The sequence below is a fragment of the Grampus griseus genome (assembly GCF_964374135.1).
Source record: "Grampus griseus genome assembly, chromosome: 3".
NCBI lineage: Eukaryota > Metazoa > Chordata > Mammalia > Artiodactyla > Delphinidae > Grampus > Grampus griseus.
In genome coordinates this window covers 165,299,777-165,318,814 of record NC_139019.1, presented here as the reverse complement: position 1 = coordinate 165,318,814, position 19,038 = coordinate 165,299,777, and the positions used below count along the sequence as shown (strand labels likewise).

At 54.3% G+C, this 19,038-nt stretch overlaps 1 protein-coding gene across 1 annotated transcript in view; it reads left to right on the top strand.

The window, feature by feature from the left end:
- The window catches only part of CARM1 (coactivator associated arginine methyltransferase 1), a gene marked incomplete at its 5' end in the record, with an annotated part of 40,156 nt that extends 21,964 nt beyond the window's left edge, over window positions 1-18,192 (top strand). The window contains 15 exons of the mRNA XM_082650822.1: window positions 2,511-2,636; window positions 4,941-5,047; window positions 5,996-6,100; window positions 7,963-8,073; window positions 9,146-9,323; window positions 11,487-11,577; window positions 11,759-11,840; window positions 16,010-16,095; window positions 16,287-16,376; window positions 16,822-16,959; window positions 17,050-17,139; window positions 17,236-17,348; window positions 17,502-17,579; window positions 17,817-17,885; window positions 18,044-18,192. Of these exons, the coding sequence (XP_082506948.1) occupies window positions 2,511-2,636; window positions 4,941-5,047; window positions 5,996-6,100; window positions 7,963-8,073; window positions 9,146-9,323; window positions 11,487-11,577; window positions 11,759-11,840; window positions 16,010-16,095; window positions 16,287-16,376; window positions 16,822-16,959; window positions 17,050-17,139; window positions 17,236-17,348; window positions 17,502-17,579; window positions 17,817-17,885; window positions 18,044-18,186 (1,607 nt within the window). The 3' untranslated portion in view covers window positions 18,187-18,192. The remainder of the gene's footprint in view (window positions 1-2,510; window positions 2,637-4,940; window positions 5,048-5,995; window positions 6,101-7,962; window positions 8,074-9,145; window positions 9,324-11,486; window positions 11,578-11,758; window positions 11,841-16,009; window positions 16,096-16,286; window positions 16,377-16,821; window positions 16,960-17,049; window positions 17,140-17,235; window positions 17,349-17,501; window positions 17,580-17,816; window positions 17,886-18,043) is intronic.
- Window positions 18,193-19,038: the final 846 nt, after the last annotated feature.

Here is a 19,038-nt window from a genome sequence, read left to right as displayed (position 1 = left end):
CGTTTTTGAATTGGGTTATATTTTTGTTGTTAAGAGTTCTTTATATATTCTGGACAATAGATCCTTATCAGGTATATGATTTGTAAATATCTTCTTCCATTCTGTAGGTTGTCGTTTCGCTTTTTTGTGTGTGTGTGTGGTATGTGGGCCTCTCACTGTTGTGGCCTCTCCCATTGCGGAGCACAGGCTCCGGACGCGCAGGCCCAGCGGCCATGGCTCGCGGGCCCAGCCGCTCCGCAGCATGTGGGATCATCCCGGACCGGGGCACAAACCCGTGTCCCCTGCATCGGCAGGCGGACTCTCAACCACTGCACCACCAGGGAAGCCCCCGTTTCGCTCTTTTGATACTGTCCTTTGATGCAAAAAGTTTATTTAAAAAAATTTTTTTTTTTTTGGCCGTGCTGCATGGCTCTCAGGATCTTAGTTCCCCAACCAGGGAGCAAACCTGGGCCCCTGGCAGTGAAAGCACCAAGTCTTAACCACTGGACCGCCAGGGAATTCCTCAAAAAGTTTATAATTTTGATGAAGTCCAGTTTATGTAGTTTTTCTTTTGATACTCTTGCTTTTGGTGTCATATCTAGGAATCCATTGCCACCAAGGTTTCAGAGATTTACCCCTCTGTTCTCTCCTAGGAGTTTTATAGTTTTCACTCTTATGTTTAGGTCATTGATTAATTTGAGTCAGGTTTTATATATGGTGTGAGGGTAGGAGTTCAGCTTCATTCTCTTGTACAGGGAGACCCAGCTGTCCCAGCACCATTTGTTGAAGAGACTATTTTCTGCCCCTTGAATGTTCTCAGGACACTTGTTAAAAATCAGTGGGCTATACGGGACTTCCCTGGCGGTCCAGTGTTTAAGAATCTGTGCTTCCAAGGCAGGGGGCATGGGTTCGATCCCTGGTCGGGGAACGAAGATCCCACATGCCGTGGAGCGGCTGGGCCCGTGAGCCATGGCCCACATGAGGCATGGCCAAAAAATAAAAAACAAACAAACAAAAAAATCAATTGACTATAAACATAGGGTTTATTCTGGACTCTAATTCTATTGATGTATATGTCTCTCCATTTGCCAATACTGTTCTGTTTTGATTACCGTACCTTCGTAGTGCGTTTTGAAATCGGGGAGTGTGAGTCTTCCAGCTTTGGTTTTGTTTTTCAAGATTGTTTTGGCTGTTATGAGGGTGATTGGGAACACTTCGCACATTTGTACTCATGCTTCTCTCTATAAATATATTTTGTCGTTGTTGTTGATTTGGTGAACCACTTGAAAGCAAGTTGCAGACATCACAACAATTCCCTTTCCTTCCATGTGTATCTTTCAATAATACGAACATTCTTCTGCAGAATAATGCTCCTGTCACATCCAGATCATTTGAAGTTATGGCTCCTGCAGCCCACACATTTCCCCACTTGGCCTTTGTAGCTGTTGAACAGTGTTCATTAGGCTGCAGTCCAGGACCACACCTGGCATCTGATGGTCACGTCTCTTTAGCCTCCTTCACTCTGGAATACTTCCCAGCAATTTTTGCCTTTCCTGACTTTGGCCGTTTTGAGGCAACCAGGGAGGTTGTCTTGCAGACTGCGGTGTGATCTGGCACTGTCTGTTGTCCCCTCGTGATGGGACCAGGGTGTCTGTCCCGCTGCCCCACGTCAGGGCGACAGCTTCGGGTCGGTTTGTCTCCTGGTGATGCCGTGTCTCACGGTTCGGCTGAGGTGGGGTGCCCCATGCTTGTTGAGTGAATGACTAGTAACAGTAGTAGTGGCGGGTGCGGGGATGCAGTGCTTCCTGTATGCGTGTGTTGGGCCTGACCCCTGCCCCACCGTTAGTCCCGCTTGACAGATGAGAAAACTGAGGACTCAGACCTGCCCTGGTGACACACTAAGTGGAGCAGGTGGGGCGTGAACACAGGCCGTCTGGGTCCTGTGGCCACACTCACAGTACCTGCAAGAAGGAAGGAGCTCAGCGGGAGGAAGCAGAGGCGCCACTGGCATTTCTTTCTTGACCCCCGCCCACCCCTGCTCAGCTCTGAAGGCCGACGACGCCCCCATGTGACACGGAGGGGCTGGTGGCTGAAGGTCCGACTCCCTCAGCTGGGCCTGGGCTGCCCGCTGGGTTCCCGTGACCCTCTGACCCTGCCAGGCTTGGCCTTCTCTCCCCTGTGTCTTCCCACCTCAGTGCCCAGGAGTGACATGGGGCTGGCACCAGCAGGTGCTCCGTGAGGGAACGTGCCCCCTGGGCCCCCCAGTGCCTTGCAACTCCCCGTCCCCTCCCCTCAGCCCCGGTTGCCCTGTGGACACCTGTCCTCTCCTGCTGGACAGACTGCATCCTGTGTCCCCACTGGGGATGCTGACCAGCCAGCGCCTCGTCCTCAGCGTAGGCTGGGCAGGCAGGGCACATGGCAGCGCTTGTGGGGCGGGTGTTGTGGCACCCTGGAAGAATCTGGGGTGCCGTGAGGGGGGGGAAGGTGGCCCCAGGACCTGGCGGCTCACGCCCGCCTCCCTCCTCTCGCAGATGAAGACGTCTGTGTGTTCAAGTGCTCGGTGTCCCGGGAGACGGAGTGCAGCCGTGTGGGCAAGCAGTCCTTCATCATCACCCTGGGCTGCAACAGCGTCCTCATCCAGTTCGCCACGCCCAGCGGTACGTCTCCCTTCTGTCCCAGCAGCACACGGAGCGCCCAGAGCCAGGGGGCTTAGGCTCTCAGCCGTGGCGGGCGGGGGGCCTGGAGCCCGGGTAAAGCCCATTCATCTGACCCAGCGAATGCCCCACCAACATCAGAAATATTCCCAAGTAGAAATATGTCCACGGTAAGAGTACGTGCTCGCTGCCTGGACTCTGCCCCAGGCCTAGCTGGCTCCTTTGGGTCCTTCTGGGCTCTGCTTATATGTCCCCTCCTCTGAGAGGCCTGTCCTGACCTGCCCACACCCCAGGCCTCTTGGAGGAGCCGGTCACATGGGGGTCAGGGGCCCAGCCCTCCCGCAGCAGTGGATGGGGTGAGACAAGGTCCTGAGGTTGGCAGAGGCTTTGTTCCGAGCGCAGAGGAGACTCTGGAGGGTTCTAAGCAGACCCATCTGGGGGACACATGAGCAGGGCTTGCGGAGCCCCAGGCGAGTGCTGCTGGTGGCTCTGGGTGGGGGTCAGCAGTGGAGGTGGTGAGCCGCCCTGGGCTGGAGACCCCTCAAAGGGTCCAGCAACCGGGCTTGGTCCCTGCAGAGCCGAAGTCAGTGGGCCTGGTGGTCGGCGCAGGGGCTGGGGCAGGAGAGCCCAGGATGGAGAGGCCGCCTGCCCACGGCTGCCCCCAGCTTCCCCAGAGCCCTCTTACTTGTCTCAGTGCCCCCGTTGGAGAGAGGAGGCTCCCCCAGCCCAGACCCTCAGGACTACCCGCCCTCAGGTGGCCTGGCTTCAGAGCTGAGAGAAGGCCGGGCTGGGAGAAAGCAGCCAGGTGGCTGACCACCTCCTGCCAGAGCTCCACATTCCATTTCCTTTTTTATCCAAAATCAATCCCAATTCAATGTTTAAAAAAATAAGTTACAGAAACACCACCAGGGTTGTCATTAAGAGTTGATGTTTTAGATCCGCCTAGTCTTTTTCTGCTTCATGGATAGTTATATTCTGATTTTTTTCCTTTCAATCCTATCAGTTTCTTAAATTATGGTCAAGTATACATAGCAACAATTCTACCATGTTAATAACCCTTTTTGAGTGTACATTTCAGTGGTATTAAGTGGTATTAAGTATAATCATTGTGCAACCATTGTGCACATTGTGCGACCATCCCCACCATCCAGCTCCAGAACTGTTGTATCTTCCCAAACTGTATATTTTTAAGATATTGTCTTTTAGGTGTTTTTTTTAAATTTATTTTTGGCTGCATTGGGTCTTCATTGCTTCACGTGGGCTTTCTGTAGTTGTGGTGTGCAGGGGCTGCTCTTCGTTGAGGTGCGCGGGCTTCTCATTGCGGTGGCTTCTCTTGTTGCAGAGCACGGGCTCTAGGTGTGCGGGCTCAGTAGTTGTGGCGTGAGGACTCAGTAGTTGTGGCACGCAGGCTCAGTAGGTGTGGCGCATGGGCTTAGTTGCTCCACGACACGTGGGATCTTCCCAGATCACGGATCGAACCTGTGTCCCCTGCATTGGCAGGCGGATTCTTAACTACTGCGCCACCAGGGAAGTCCTGTCTTTTAGTTAATTGTGTTAAAATACGCCTAACGTAAAATTTACCATCAACCATTTTCAAGTGTCCAGGTTCCAGAGGTATTAAAGCACATTCACGTTGTTGTGCAACCATCTCCACGCATCTCCATCGCCCATTTTCATCTTTCTAAACTGAAACTCTGTTCCCATTAAACACTAACTTCCCCTCCCCTACCCCCTCCCCTCCAGCCCCTGGCCCCCACCATCCTATCTGTCTTCATGATTTTGTTTGCTTCTTTTTCTTGATGCAATTTAGTGGTCTGTGTTCATAAACATAGTTCATTTGCCACGTAACACCTGGTCCTGCAGACCCCTGCTGACTGGTTCTGTCATGTGCTTCTCAGTGTCCACTGGGGTCCATCCAGTCCCCTCTGACCGGACACTGGGGTGGTGTCCCTGTGTCCACTTGCCACCCACAGACACTGCCGTGAGCTGTGGGTGGACCCGCGGGTGTCTGCTGGGGTGAGTCCCAGAGACTTGATGCCCGGGTCATCCTTTGAAGGCTTTGGCCAAGCTGCCCTCTGGCGAAGCAGCGCCAGCCGCGTGGAGCACGCTCGCCCCTGACACCTGCCTTCTCCCGTGCCAGTCACCAAGGGCAGGCTTGGCTGCCCTTCTTCTTTTCCTTCAACTTCAACATTTGTGTGTATGTGTGTGTTGGGGAGGCGGTTTCAGATCACTCGTGCTCAAGGTAGAAAAGTCGGGGTGCACGCCTAGGCAGAGCCCGCCACCCCTGAGCCGGCTTCCCCCTTCCAGATTTCTGTTCCTTCTATAACATCCTGAAAACCTGCCGGGGCCACACCCTGGAGCGGTCGGTGTTCAGTGAGCGCACGGAGGAGTCCTCTGCTGTGCAGTATTTCCAGGTGGGTACATACTGCCTGGGCCAGGCTGCTGCCCCCGGTGGCCCCCAGAGGCCATGCGGCACAGGGCAGGCCCACCCGGGTTCATGTCCTGGCTCTGCCCCTTACTCGCTGAGTAACCTTGGGCAGGTTTCCTCCGCTTGCTGGGCCTCAGTTTCCTCATCTGTGAAACAGAGATGCCAGTGCCTGCCTACGAGGGTTGCTGGAAAGATTTGAGTGCAGGTGAAGCTCAGGTCCACAGGCATTTTGAGTAATGATAGCATAGTTACAATGTCCTGAACACGTAGGGCATGCCAGCCACTGGCCCCAGCGCTTTGACACGTACGGAAGTACTTGAACCCTCCCAACAACTCTAGGAGGTAAGTACTATTGTTGTCCCCATTTTACAGATGAGAAAACTGAGGCTCAGAGAGGTTAAGTGACTTGCTCCAAGTCACACAGCTATTATGCAACAGAGCCAAGATGGGAAGCCAGGTCTGCCTGATGCCAAAGCCTGTGCCCCTGCCCAGGTGCCACGCTGCCTCCCGATCGCCTGTTGTCTTACAAAGAGACCCCACAGCACCTCACCTGCCTGGCGCTCTGAGTTCTAGGGTTCTGTTTGATCCACTCCTCCACTTCTTTGGGGCCCCTAAGATGGGGCAGGTGGCCCTTGATCCCAGAACCCTGCGTGTGGCATATCCTGAGTTCTCCTGGGTGGCTTCCAGGACCAGGTATCAACCAACTGTGTCCTTTGGCCACAGTGACGGTGGTGGTATCCTCCCTGGGGGCTGCCTCTAGCTTCCAGCTCCCTCTACCGGAGCAGGTAGCCAGGGAGTCCAGGCCAGCAAAGGGGGTGTGGCCTCCCCAGGGAGATCTCTGCCCGAAGTGGACCCTCCTCTGTCACAGCGTCGGCCAGGGCCTCGGCCGTCTGTCTGCTGCGTGCCCTGTGCCATTGGCATGTCTCTGTTCCAGTTTTATGGCTACCTGTCCCAGCAGCAGAACATGATGCAGGACTACGTGCGGACAGGCACCTACCAGCGCGCAATCCTGCAGAACCACACGGACTTCAAGGACAAGGTGAGCGGGGCCGGCTGCATCCACCCTGCTGCCTTCCTCCCTCTCCCTCAGGCTCCGTGCCCACCTCACTGGCTCAGTAGCCTCTATTTTTTCCCCCCTTTGTTCATTGATTTTATCTTTAATTTTTTCAGATTGCAAAAGCAAAATCTACTTTTTGTAGAAGCCCAGTGTGTATCAGATGGGCGTGAAAGGCCTCTGTCATTTCCCTCCAGAATGACCACTGCCAACAGTAAAGCTCTCTTCTTCCAAAATTCTCCCCATGCGTATACCAGCATATATATTTTAGGGTTATAGTCTTTTTAAAATACAGATATACAAAATGGGACTGTTCTACATTCGCTTCCTGCAAAATACTTTTCCCCCACTTAATGTTGTGTCGTGGCATGTACTGTTAAGTTACGTGGAGGTAGTGTAATCTAGTCACTTCCCTAGGTGAAGTCACTTCCCTAAATATATTTAAAATATATTTAAATCTTTTTACTGTTACCAAGTAGTGAGCAGTTGACCCTTGAACAGCATGGGTTTGAACTGCACTGGTCCACTTATATGCAGACTGTTTTCGATAGGTAGGAGCAACTGTGCTACACGGTCCACAGTTGGTTGAATCTGCGGCTGCAGACCCGTAGATATGGCGGGCCAACCGTATGGTTATACTCAGATTTTCTACTGGGTGGTGGGGTTCGCGTCGTCCCCGACTCCCGCATTGTTCAAGGATCAACTATATACTCGTGATTAAAAAGAGACTAGAGTATATATATTCGGAGGTGAAATTTTATTCTGTTCTCTTCTCACGGCCTAGAGTTTGTTTTTCCCTTTTAACCACATGAAAGCTTGTGGTTTTCTCGACATATCTAGGGGACTCTCCACATGATCCACGTGGATCTATGTCATCCGGCGCCTTGGTGATACACTCCCCCAGCATTGCTGAGAATCCCCTCAGGTGACTGAGCCTCCCGGTCCCAGGGCCTGAGCCCCACAGGCTGGGGAGGAGTCATCCTCGACACAGCGGCCATCCCTATGCCCTGGCGGCTGGCGTGGGCAGCACTGGGGCAGTGTTTGGGGCCCGGGAAGCCCGTGTCCCTTCATCACGGCCTCTTCCAGCTCTCCCAGGACGCAGATCCATTTCCTAGTTCATCCAGAGCTCTGAGAGGCACCCGAGGCCCTCCCACCCGACAGCACCAGCCCCCCTGCTGGGCGCTCGCCCTGTGCCCCACCACCGCGCCCAGAGCAGGTCTCCTTTAGCGCGTGCGCACCAGAAATGTTTATCCTGATTCCGCTTGTGTGCGGAAGCAGTCAGACGAATCCAGACTGTGGGACAGTCTACCACACACTAGCCGGGACTCCTCCCAGAGCCTGTGCTCTGGGGCCCAGCAGCCCTAGAGAGGGCACCCGAGTGGGAGCTTTCCCCGGGGCTCTTCCCAGGTTGCGGGGTTGCCCTGTGGGGCCTGGGGTGGGAGGCTGCCCTCCTCCTGCTGGCCGCGTGGCCCTGGCCAGTCAGCCCTGCGTCTCAGTGGTTCTGCTGCGGGGCTCAGAGGTGTCCTTACCCAGTGAGCACTCATTCCCACGTGCTGCATAGACAGCCCATTCCTTCTTGAATCGGGTCTGAGAGTGTGTACTGGTCTTAACATCCTAGCTGTCCTCAGAAGTCCCACTCTACCACCTTCGGATCCAAACTGCAGGCTCCTGTGGCTCTCAGAAAGCACCCTCATGGGCAGCTGTTGGTGTAGAGGGGAAGCAGGCCGCAGGCCGGAGAGCGTGCTCCGTGGGTGGGTCTGCGGGGAGGGAGCGCCCCGTGACACGCACATCTTTACGATCACGTCACTTTACCACTAATTTGTCCTCACTGCCCCCTCCTCCCTCAGATTGTTCTTGACGTCGGCTGCGGCTCTGGGATCCTGTCGTTCTTCGCCGCCCAGGCTGGAGCGAGGAAGATCTACGCGGTGGAAGCCAGCACCATGGCCCAGCACGCCGAGGTCCGTGGCCCTCGGGGTCCCAACCTGTCTCCGTGCCCCAGCTCTGTGCCTGCTCCAGCCTGGGGAAGCCAGCCCTGCTGGGAGCCCCCAGGAGACCTGACCCCCGGGTCCAGGGGAGCCTGGGAATATCATTCTCTACTTTGGTCTCTTGTCCCCGAAACTGAGTGGTTTCGGGGGGAGGGGCTTGCTGGGCCTGAGGTAGTCTCCCTTCCGTGACGGATGGCGGCCCACCGGGTTCAGGGGTGATTTGGGGCCTTCAGGAGCTTGATGGACTGGTGCTTCAGGGGTGGACTGTGCAGTCACACAGACCAGGGTGGGATCTCGGCCTGGGGCAAGCCCCCCACCTCTCTGAGCCCCACCTGAGAGGTGGATGACAACAGGATTTCATTTTGTCAGTTGATGCTTTTTTGGCACTGAAGCCCTCATTCACAAAGTTGAAAACCTAAAAGCTACAAAGGTAAACAGTGAGGATGCTTCCCTCCCTGACCTCTGGCTCCCAACCACCTAGATCCCCCCCCACTGGAGGGAGAGAGACGTATGCAGAAGCTCCCCGGAGCCGCTCCATGAGCCCCCATGGGCTTCTCCACCCGCCAGCTCCCACACGAATGTACACGCCACCGTCCTGCACCTGGCTCTGCTCTCTTTACGATACGTCTGTGTCATCGTGTAAAGAGCTTCCTCACTCCTTCTAGTGGCTGCAGAGCATCCCTCTGCCTGGACGAACCATTGTGTGTGGAGACACAGGCTGTAACTGACACTGAGGCTGCTTCTCAGTCCGTAGCACGAACGCTGCACCGCATCCCCTGTACACGTGTCCCCTCTCCGTGTGAGGTCACGTCTGTAGGGCAGATTCCTAGCATTGGAATCGCTGGGTCGGAAGGTGTGTACAGCTTTAGCTTTGGCGGCTGTAGCAAGGCCTACTTGTCCTCGTCCCCAAGGTGACATCAGGAGGCTGCGGAGCTGCAGGAGGGGCGACCTGACAGGGAGGCAGAGGGGAATCTGGTGGCCGAGTGTGGACGGAGGCCCTCCCCCGCGAGGACCCCCATGACCCCTGTGGCTCGCCCGCCCTCAGGTCTTGGTGAAAAGTAACAACCTCACGGACCGCATCGTGGTCATCCCCGGGAAGGTGGAGGAGGTCTCACTCCCCGAGCAGGTGGACATCATCATCTCGGAGCCCATGGGCTACATGCTCTTCAACGAGCGCATGCTCGAGAGCTACCTCCATGCCAAGAAGTACCTGAGGCCTGGGGGTGAGTGTCCCTGCTGGTGCGGGCCACTGCCTGGGTGGGCGTTCCCTGGGCCCGAGGCCAGGGGTGCGCACCTGGGGCCCCTTCAGAGAGCCCCTGGCTGCCGCTTAGTCAGCACGGGTGTGGTTCAGCTCCCCACTGGCCTGAGCTGGCGGCCTGGGGTACAGAGGGCATCTGGGCCTTCACCCCCGCTCCCTACCCAGACCTGATCTCAGCTGGCTGGGCCCCAAACGAGGCCACGTGTCCACTTGCCCGGTCTGCTCGGTCAGGGTACGGAGGAGCTTCCCTCAGGCCCGCGGAGAGCCACTGGGCTGCCTCTGGCATCTCATGGCCCATGGGGGACAGTGTCTGGCTGGGCTGTGGTCGGAGCAGGACATGTTCTGTGGCCGGCACCTTCCCCGAGGAACTGCCCTGTCGTCTTCATTCCTAGCGTTGTAGACCCTGCCCTCAGCCTGACAGACTCCTGCACTCATCACCATGGGGTGGGGTTGTGTGTGTGTGTGTGTGTGTGTGTGTGTGTGTGTGTGTGTGTGTGAGAGAGAGAGTGGGAATGGGGGTTGTGTGTTGGGGGGCAGCTGATGGCTGTGGTCTCCTGTCTGTGTCACTACCTGCCTGTCTGTGCTCTGGGGTCATTGGGTCACTGTTGACACCTGCTCATCTGTGTCACTGATGGTCTGGTCTGTGCGTGGCCGTGAACATCTGCCAATGTGTCCGTTTCTCTGCTCAGTTCTGGGCACGTTCTGAGTAGTTCTGTACAGGAAAGGGGCTGTGTGTGTGTGCGCGTGTGGTATAAGACGACCCCCGCCAGGGCAGAGCACGGGAGGTCCGTGCACTTGCGGCCCCATGGAGGGCAGGGGAGGAGTTGGTCTGTGGGGAAGGACCTGCCTCAGGCTCCACTCCGAGAGGTGGGAGGTAGGAGGTGGCTGCCATTCCCCACAGCTCTGTCCTGCGATCCAGGTGTGTGGGAAGCCAGGCTGCCCCAAGGCTTGTCCTAGACCTGCTCTCATGCTCTGCCCTGTTGATGGGCCAAGCTAGCCGGGGGTGGGGTGGGGGGGAATTGGGGGGGGTGGGAGTCGGGGGGGGTGGGGAGCAGCAGCCCTAGCAGGATGTGGACTCCTCCTTATGGGACGGAAGGACAGACAGGAGTCAGGCTCCAGTGGGCAGCTGCATACTCATCCCACTGGTCAAGCAGCCTGTCCGGGATGAGGCCTGGGGCTAACCTCTTCCCCTTCAGCCTGCATGAGTGTGGCTTCATTCCATCTCAGGAAGCTCTTTTGGGGGATTAAGGGAACCTTCCCCGCAGCTGCACAGTTTTAGGTGCCTTCAGGGCTGGGGCGCTTTTCCATGATGCTCTGGGGGGCTGATGGGCTCCTCCTGGGCCGGGGGCCTGGCTTGTGGCCTCTGGGCCAGTGAGCCCCTCCCTTCCCCACCCCAGTGGCTACAGCTGAAGGAAGGCTTGAGAAGGCAGATTTCCAGCACCTCAGGTACTCTTCCCTGGAATAAGAGGAGGGAGGGAGGCCCACATCTGGAGGCCAGGTGACTTGGGGCCCTAGACTCTAGAAGTAGGCGGGGCCTCCTGAGCCCTGGCTCTCCTTGACACTGGCTCTGACTCATCTGTCTGTTCCTTGAGTCCCCCTCTCATTTCAGGCCATGCAAGTGGTCCACCCTGCCTGCCAGAGCCTGGGCAGTCCTGCGGTGGGGATTCAGCTGGGGCCCATGATGCCATAGCCTGGGGCTCACCCTTGCTCTGTCCACAGCACTTTCCTTTGCCTTCCCTGCTGCACGCCTTTCCAAGAGACACGGTCTGGCTGACGGAGCAGGGCCCCTGGAGGCCTGGCCACACCCCAGACACTGCTTACTTACCCCTGAGGCTCTGGCAGGTGCTTTCCTGTCTCCCAGCCCTTGTAATGGGACTTGAGGCCAGGCCCCCCTGCCTCCCTGGCTAGCTGTACAGGTTTAGTGAGGAGGTGTACGTCAAGTATTCAGTGGCCGCTGGCAGAGTAGGTGCTCAGTATCTCTTCATTGCCTGAGTGCATGAATGAGTGAATGATGAGTGAGAGGCTGGGAAGGCCCAGAGCTGGGGTCCTGGGGCCCTTTGGAGGCTCTGCCAGGTCCTGCTGAATGTCCCACCCTGACGCCAGTACCCCTCCCTGCCCCCACTCCCAGGAAACATGTTCCCCACCATTGGTGATGTCCACCTCGCACCCTTCACGGATGAACAGCTCTACATGGAGCAGTTCACCAAGGCCAACTTCTGGTGAGTGTGCCCCTGGGTGTCCTGCCTTCTCAGGGATGGCCCCACCTTTCTCTTATTCCTTATCCTCAGTAGGACCTAAAAGACTTGGGCTGGATGAGGGCCAGCTGGGAGAGAAGGCAGGCTGCCCCAACTGTGTCCTGCTGCTGGTGACCTTGCCATGGGGGGCGGGGGCTTTCTGCAGGTACCAGCCATCCTTCCACGGAGTGGACCTGTCAGCTCTTCGAGGTGCTGCGGTGGACGAGTATTTCCGGCAGCCTGTGGTGGTGAGTGGGGGCACCCAGGGCACTCACTACCACAGTAGCACTGGGCATGGCCCTCCTCTGGGGGGACAGGAGAGGGGCATGGGCTTTCCTGTAAGGCCTTATGCAAGCTGTGCAGCACTAGGCAGGCCACCGTTGCTGAGCTTCTGCCCCTGCACGGAGCTCTCACACAGGGATGTTGGGAGTTAAGTAGCAATGCATGTAGAGTGCTTAGCGCATAGTAAGCACGCAGTAACGTGTTTACTGTCATTAGATGAATTGATCCTTGGTGAACTGATTTTATTTGATTGATTTTAATTATTGAGAATTTTGAACTGATGTATAGACCCATGGTTCAAAAATCAAAGAAGTATAAAAGTGGAAAGCCTCCCTACGTCCATCTCCAGCCACAGTTCTTTTTCCTATAGGCAAACAGTCTTTGTTGTGTGCTTTTCTAGAAGTCTTATATCTAAATGTGCGTATACAAATATACATATATTTAACCTTTTCTCCTTTCAAAGTATAGCATAATCAACATATTGTTCTGCCTTAGTTTGTCTGTGTTCAGAGGATATACACTGTATGATTTTGGTCCTTTGAAATTTGTTGAGAGCTGCTTTATGCCCAGTATGTGGTCTCTCTTGGTTTATGTTCCCTCTGTACTTGAGAAAACTGTATACCAATCACTTGTTGTGTACATTGTTATATTAATATCAGTTCGGTCACATTGGTTAATCATGTTGGTCAAGTCTTCTCTCTCTCTACTGTTTTTTTTGGTCTGCTTCTCCTATCTACTACTGATTGTAGATTTATTTTTCCATTTAGTTCTGATAGTTTTTGCCTTATTTTTTTTGACATTACTGTTATTAGGTGCATTCAGGTTTAGGATTATTTTTATATCTTCCTGTTGGATTGATCCTTTTGTCACTATAACAAGTGTCTTTTCTTATCTCTAGTAGTACTTCTTGCCTTACAGTCTTTTTTTTTTTTTTAGTTTATTTATGTATTTATTTATGGCTGCATTGGGTCTTTGTTGCTGTGTGCGGGCTTTCTCTAGTTGCAGCGAGTGGGGACTACTCTTCGTTGCGGTGCGCGGGCTTCTCACTGTGGTGGCTTCTCTTGTTGCAGAGCACGGGCTCTAGAGCGCACGGGCTCAGTAGTTGTGGCGCACGGGCTTAGTTGCTCTGCGGCATGTGGGATCTTCCCAGCCCAGGGCTCGAACCCGTGTTTGCTGCGCTGGCAGGCAGATTCTTAACCACCGTACCACCATGGAAGTCCTTACAGTCTATTTTTTTCTGACAATAGTTTAGCTACTCAGGCTTTCTTTGGTTAATCTTTATAGGATACATACTTTTCATCCTTCTTCTTTCAGCCTTCTTATAACCTATTACTTAAGGTTTACCTCATGTAAATATCATATATTTGGGTTTTGTTTTTTAACCAGATTGACAGGTTTTTGTCTTTTAATTAGAATATTTAGACCATTTGTATTTAATGTGATTACAGCTCTTTATGGCTATAAATCTATCATTTTACTATTTTTCTATTTATCCTGTTGTTTCTTTTTAACTCTTTTCTTGCTTTCTTTTGTTTTAATAAGGTATATATTATTTATCCCCCTCTTGATTGTCTTTCACTAGTTTTGGGAGACTCTAGGGCAGCATCTCTTTTTTTTTTTTAAATTAATTTAATTAATTTATTTATTTTTGGCTGCGTTGGATCTTTGTTGCTGCGTGCAGGCTTTCTGTAGTTGCAGTGAGCGGGGGCTACTCTTCATTGCGGTGTGCTGGCTTCTCTCGTTGCAGACCACGGACTCTAGGTGCACGGGGTTTCAGTAGTTGTGGCTCACGGGCTCAGTAGTTGTGGCACACGGGCTTAGTTGCTCCGTGGCATGTGGGATCCTCCCAGACCAGGGCTCGAACCCATGTCCCCTGCATTGGCAGGAGGACTCTCAACCGCTGCGCCACCAGGGAAGCCCAGCATCTCTTTAAACACTACCTCTGTCCCATTCTCTTTCTTCTTTTGGAACTCTGATTATGTATACATTAGACCTTTTCACCATTTCTCAGATGATTCTTATACTCTTTTCTATACTTACACTTTTCTATCCCAATTGCATAATTTTCATGTTTTCTCCTTATCCATCTCCCAGTTCCAATCCTCTCATCACTATGTCTAATCTGAATTTTTTTTGTTGTTTTTGGAAAAAAAAATTTTGTGTGTGATGAGAACTTTTAGGATTTACTCTCCTAACAACTTGCATGTATAACGTACAGCAGAGGTAATTATATTTATCATGGTGTACATTCCATCCCTAGTACTTATAACTAGAAGTTTGTAGTTCCTTTTGACTGCCCATCCAACTCCTCCTCCCCCATGGTTTTCTAAAATTTCAGTTCTAGAGTTTCATTTTGCTTATTTTTTTTTTTTATTATTTCAGTTCTCTGTGAAATTTGTTCACCTTTTTTCCTTAAACATGTTAATTCTAAGTCTCTGATCACTTTTAGTATCTGGATAAGTGGTAAGTGTATTTCTGTTTTTTCTTCTCCTGGTTTTTGGTACTTTGGTTCTGTCTCTTGGTATGCCTGGTCATTGAATGCCAGAATGAAAAATTATAGAGGCTCTGGATGATGTTTTTCTATCCAAGGATTCGTTTTTGTTCAGGCAAGAAGCCATAATGACAGATTACCTTGGTCCTATGAGGCATTTAAGACATTTGGAGGTTGCTTTTCAGACTCTGCTTAACTGGCATATCGCCCGGTTTCCCTGTAAGGCAGCAGTTCTCAAACATTTTCGTCTCAGGACCCTTTTACATTCTCAAAAATGTAGGATCCCAAAGAAGTTTTGTGTGCATTGTATTGATTGATGTACCGTCAATATCTATTGACATTGAAAACTAAACCCAAGAAATTTAAAAATACACATTAGTTAATTTAAGGATAACAATAAAAACCCATTACGTGTTAACATAAATAGCATTTTTAAAAAGAAAACTATATTGCAAAACTTTCCAGCAAGAATTAGCGACATTTTAAATTTGCAAATCTTTTTAATGGCTGGCTTAGCAGAAGACAGTTGGATTCTGCTTCTGCATTCAATCTGTTGTGGTATCACAGGTGAGTGAATGAATGAAAAGGGCAGAAAACAGTGTTATATGGTGAAAATAGTTTTGACCTTGAGGGTGCTCTGGAAGGGACCTCATTTTGAGAACCGCTGCTTTAGGGCATAGTCTTCATGGTCTCGGTGAGCCTGGTGGTTCACAGGGCCCCTTGTTCCATACTCCGAGCACCAACATGGTGCTGAACCTTTCATTAGCTTTTTAATCTCATAGAAGTAGCTTTCTGCTTGATTTCCCTACCCCCATCCCACATGTAGCTCAGGAATTGGCAAATGCCACGAAGTGAAATCACGGGCAGACTGTCCACCTCAAATTTCCACATTTCCGTTTTCTTTAGCATCTTGGCCCCTTGAGTGCTAGCTGCCTTGGTAATCCCGAACCCCCATTTTGCTTTCCCCACCCAGGGAGGCTGCTGAAAGGCCCCGTCCCAAGGGGAAAGGCACAGGCCGAAAAGCATCTCTCCTCTCTCTAGGATCTTGGCCCCAAAGCTGTAGCTGCCGTGGTCGCTCTCCAGTGATTTCAGACAACTGGGGTTTTTTTCCTTTGTTTTTTATTCAGTTCGTATAGTTCTTGGCAGCAGTGTTAGTCTGATAAGAAATCTCCGTCATGGCTGGGAGTGGACGTCAGTGCACAGTTCTCTAACTTTTTCTTTTTCTTTTTTTTGTGAACTTGTTTAACAGTTTACCTTAGAGATCTTTCCCCATCATAAACAGCCTCTTCATTCTTTTTCATGTACATAATCTTTTATTGTTGGGCCATTACTTGTTTCATTAGATGGTTTCCAGCGTGTCGCTGCTATAGGCAATCTGTAACTCCATGTGTAAGTTTGTACATGTGCACGTAGATCCGTAGGTTAAATCCCAGAAGTGGAACTGCCAAGTCTTTAATGCAGATGAATGGTTGTCATTTTGCGAGCTGTCACCTAATTTCCTTCCATTGTGTTGTACTAATTCCCCCTCCCCCTAGCATGTCTGAGAAGGGCAAACTGGTTTTAGCTGAGTGGCCTAGGCGCCGTGGCCAGACTCAGGACTTCACCCCGTGCCTGAAGTCAGGTCACACCTCTGATCTCTCCCAGGACACATTTGACATCCGGATCCTCATGGCCAAGTCTGTCAAGTACACGGTGAACTTCTTAGAAGCCAAAGAAGGAGATTTGCACAGGTACTGGCACCCATGCCCTGTCCTCCTGGGTCTGGCTCCTGCTGGAGGTCAAGGCCGCAGCCGGCTCCCTCAGGCAGAATTCTCCTCCCCAGGGCAGGCGGGCAGAGACTCAACACCTGAGTACCCCTCTTCTCTCCTGGCAGCCCCTGTTCAGCTAGCTTCCCCAGCAATCACTGCCCTTTGCCTTTCAGGATAGAAATCCCATTCAAATTCCACATGCTGCATTCCGGGCTGGTTCACGGTCTGGCCTTCTGGTTTGACGTCGCTTTCATTGGCTCCATGTGAGTGTAACAGGGCAGAGCAGGTGGCCCCTGCTCCTGGCCCCAGGGACTTGCCTGCAGTTGGGAAGCCCAGGCCTGGCTGGCTCAGATGATGAACTGGGGGCTGCGAGGGCAGGACCCGACTCCTCTGGGTTCCACTGTTTCTTCCAAAGGCAGCAGGCGCTGGCCTTCAAGCAGTAGGCTGTTGTGGCGGGGTGGGTGTCTACCCTGTTCTGAGTGACTGTTACTCACGGGACCTGACTGTGTCTCTTGGCATGTATGTCAGGGTGAGTGGGTGCCCCATAGCTGTGGGGCTGTGTGTTAACTTCCTGGACAGCCAACCTGTCTCGGCTCCAGGGCCCCAGGGGACCCCTGGGTGGCAGGGCACAGATGCCTGGGGAGAGCTCAGGGTGCACAAGGTGGGGGCTGCAGCCCGGGCAAACGCATGCCTCTTCCTGCTTGGCAGAATGACCGTGTGGCTGTCCACGGCCCCGACGGAGCCCCTGACCCACTGGTACCAGGTCCGGTGCCTGTTCCAGTCACCACTGTTCGCCAAGGCCGGGGACACGCTCTCAGGGACATGTCTGCTTATTGCCAACAAAAGGTGTGAGCTGCTGGCCAGGGCTAGGGGAGGCAGGGCTCCAGTCCATCCATGCAGCCGGCTCATGGCCGGCCCCTCCTGCCTTCTCTACAGACAGAGCTACGACATCAGTATTGTGGCCCAGGTAGACCAGACAGGCTCCAAATCCAGTAACCTCCTGGATCTGAAAAACCCCTTCTTCAGGTAGGATGGGCCCTTGGCCTGCACGTGGTGGGAGGGGGCGTGCCCCTCCTCGCCTGCAGCCCCTCAGCCCTGTCGACCGGTCCGTCTCTGCCACAGATACACAGGCACGACGCCCTCCCCGCCGCCTGGCTCCCACTACACGTCCCCTTCGGAGAACATGTGGAACACCGGCAGCACCTACAACCTCAGCAGTGGGATGGCCGTGGCTGGTGAGCAGGCCCATGTGTGGGTGGGGCAGGTGCCAGTGTCACTTCCTGGACACACCTGCCGGTGCTTCCTGAGTAAACGCTGGCAGTTCTGGCCCCTCGAATCCCTGCCCAGGACACTGTCCCCCACCCCTGACATGTCCCTCCCCGGCACAGGGATGCCGACCGCCTACGACCTGAGCAGTGTTATCGCCGGCGGCTCCAGCGTGGGGCACAACAACCTGATTCCTTTAGGTGAGCGCATGGGGGGTGGGCGCGCTGGGGCGAGCTCAGGCCTTCGGCCTCACCCCCTTTTCTTCTTCCCGGGGGCTGAGGTCCCCCGCGCCGTTCCTCTCTGCCTCGCTCTGCCAGCACCGCGCCCACACTCCCCACATCCGAGTGTGAGCACCCACTACGCCAGGCACGTGGGCCGGGCGGGCTGGGGGCGGTGACGCCATCTCCTTTCCTTCCTTCCTTCCTCTTGCTGCGCAGCCAACACGGGGATTGTCAATCACACCCACTCCCGGATGGGCTCCATAATGAGCACGGGGATTGTCCAAGGTAATGGTGGGCGGGGGGAGCAGGGTCCCGCGGGTGTGAGGGTGCCCACGGGCGCCCGCCTGCCCTCTCGCCTGCGCTCTCTCTCTCTGACTCTGCCGTGGGTCTGGGCGGGCGAGGGGGCAGAGCTGGCTCCTCAGTGCCCACACCCCGCCCCACAGGGTCCTCCGGTGCCCAGGGCAGCAGCGGCGGCAGCTCCAGCGCCCACTACGCGGTCAACAGCCAGTTCACCATGGGCGGCCCCGCCATATCAATGGCCTCGCCCATGTCCATCCCAACCAACACCATGCACTACGGGAGCTAGGGCCCTCCGGAGTGGAACGGACTGACAGCACCAGGAAACCAAATGAAGACCCTGCCCACCCCCCCTCCACCCGGGTGGCTCTCACCCTTGTACCGGAGAAGCCCAAACACCCGCTCACAGCCCTCTTTGCTATGGGAACTTGAACACTTTTTTACACGATGTTGCCGCCGCCCCCAGCCCGCTGCCCGCCCACATCTTGGCCCTGAGCGCGTGTCGCTGCCATATTTTACACACGATCGTGTCGTGGGAGCCCTGTTACCCGCTCCTGCCCTCTCCACCCTGACCTGGGTTTGAAATCTTCTGTAACAGGTGTGTCCGGGCCTGACAGCTGCAGGCCTGGCAGGGAGGGAGGGGAGCAGCTGCCGCCCGCGCCCCCCCTACCCCCCGCCATCCCCCGGCCCCTCAGGCCTGCCCCCTGCCTGTCTCCAGTGGGAAGGCAGTCCTGGCCAGGCGGGGCCTCCCCTTCAACTACCAGGCCTTGGTCACAATGGGCGTGACATGCTGCTTTTTTTAATTTTATTTTTTTACGAAAAGAACCAGTGTCAATCCACAGACCCTCCGAGACATCAGGCCGGCCGGGCCGAGCCAGCAGCCCCTCTCCCCGACTCAGAGGCTCAGTGGCGAGGGGCAGCCCTGCCGAGTCTTCAGGATGGGGCGGGGCCGGGCCTCTGGAGCCCCTCGGCCCCCTCCCACCAAAGGGTTCACCTCACACTTGAATGTACAACCCACCCGGCTGTCGGGAAGGCCCTCCGTCCTCGGCCCCTGCCACTTGCTGCTGTCCTGTCCCTGAGCCCCTGCAGGTCCCACACCCACACCAAGAGCTAGAACAGGTGGCCTCGTGGGCCCTGGGGG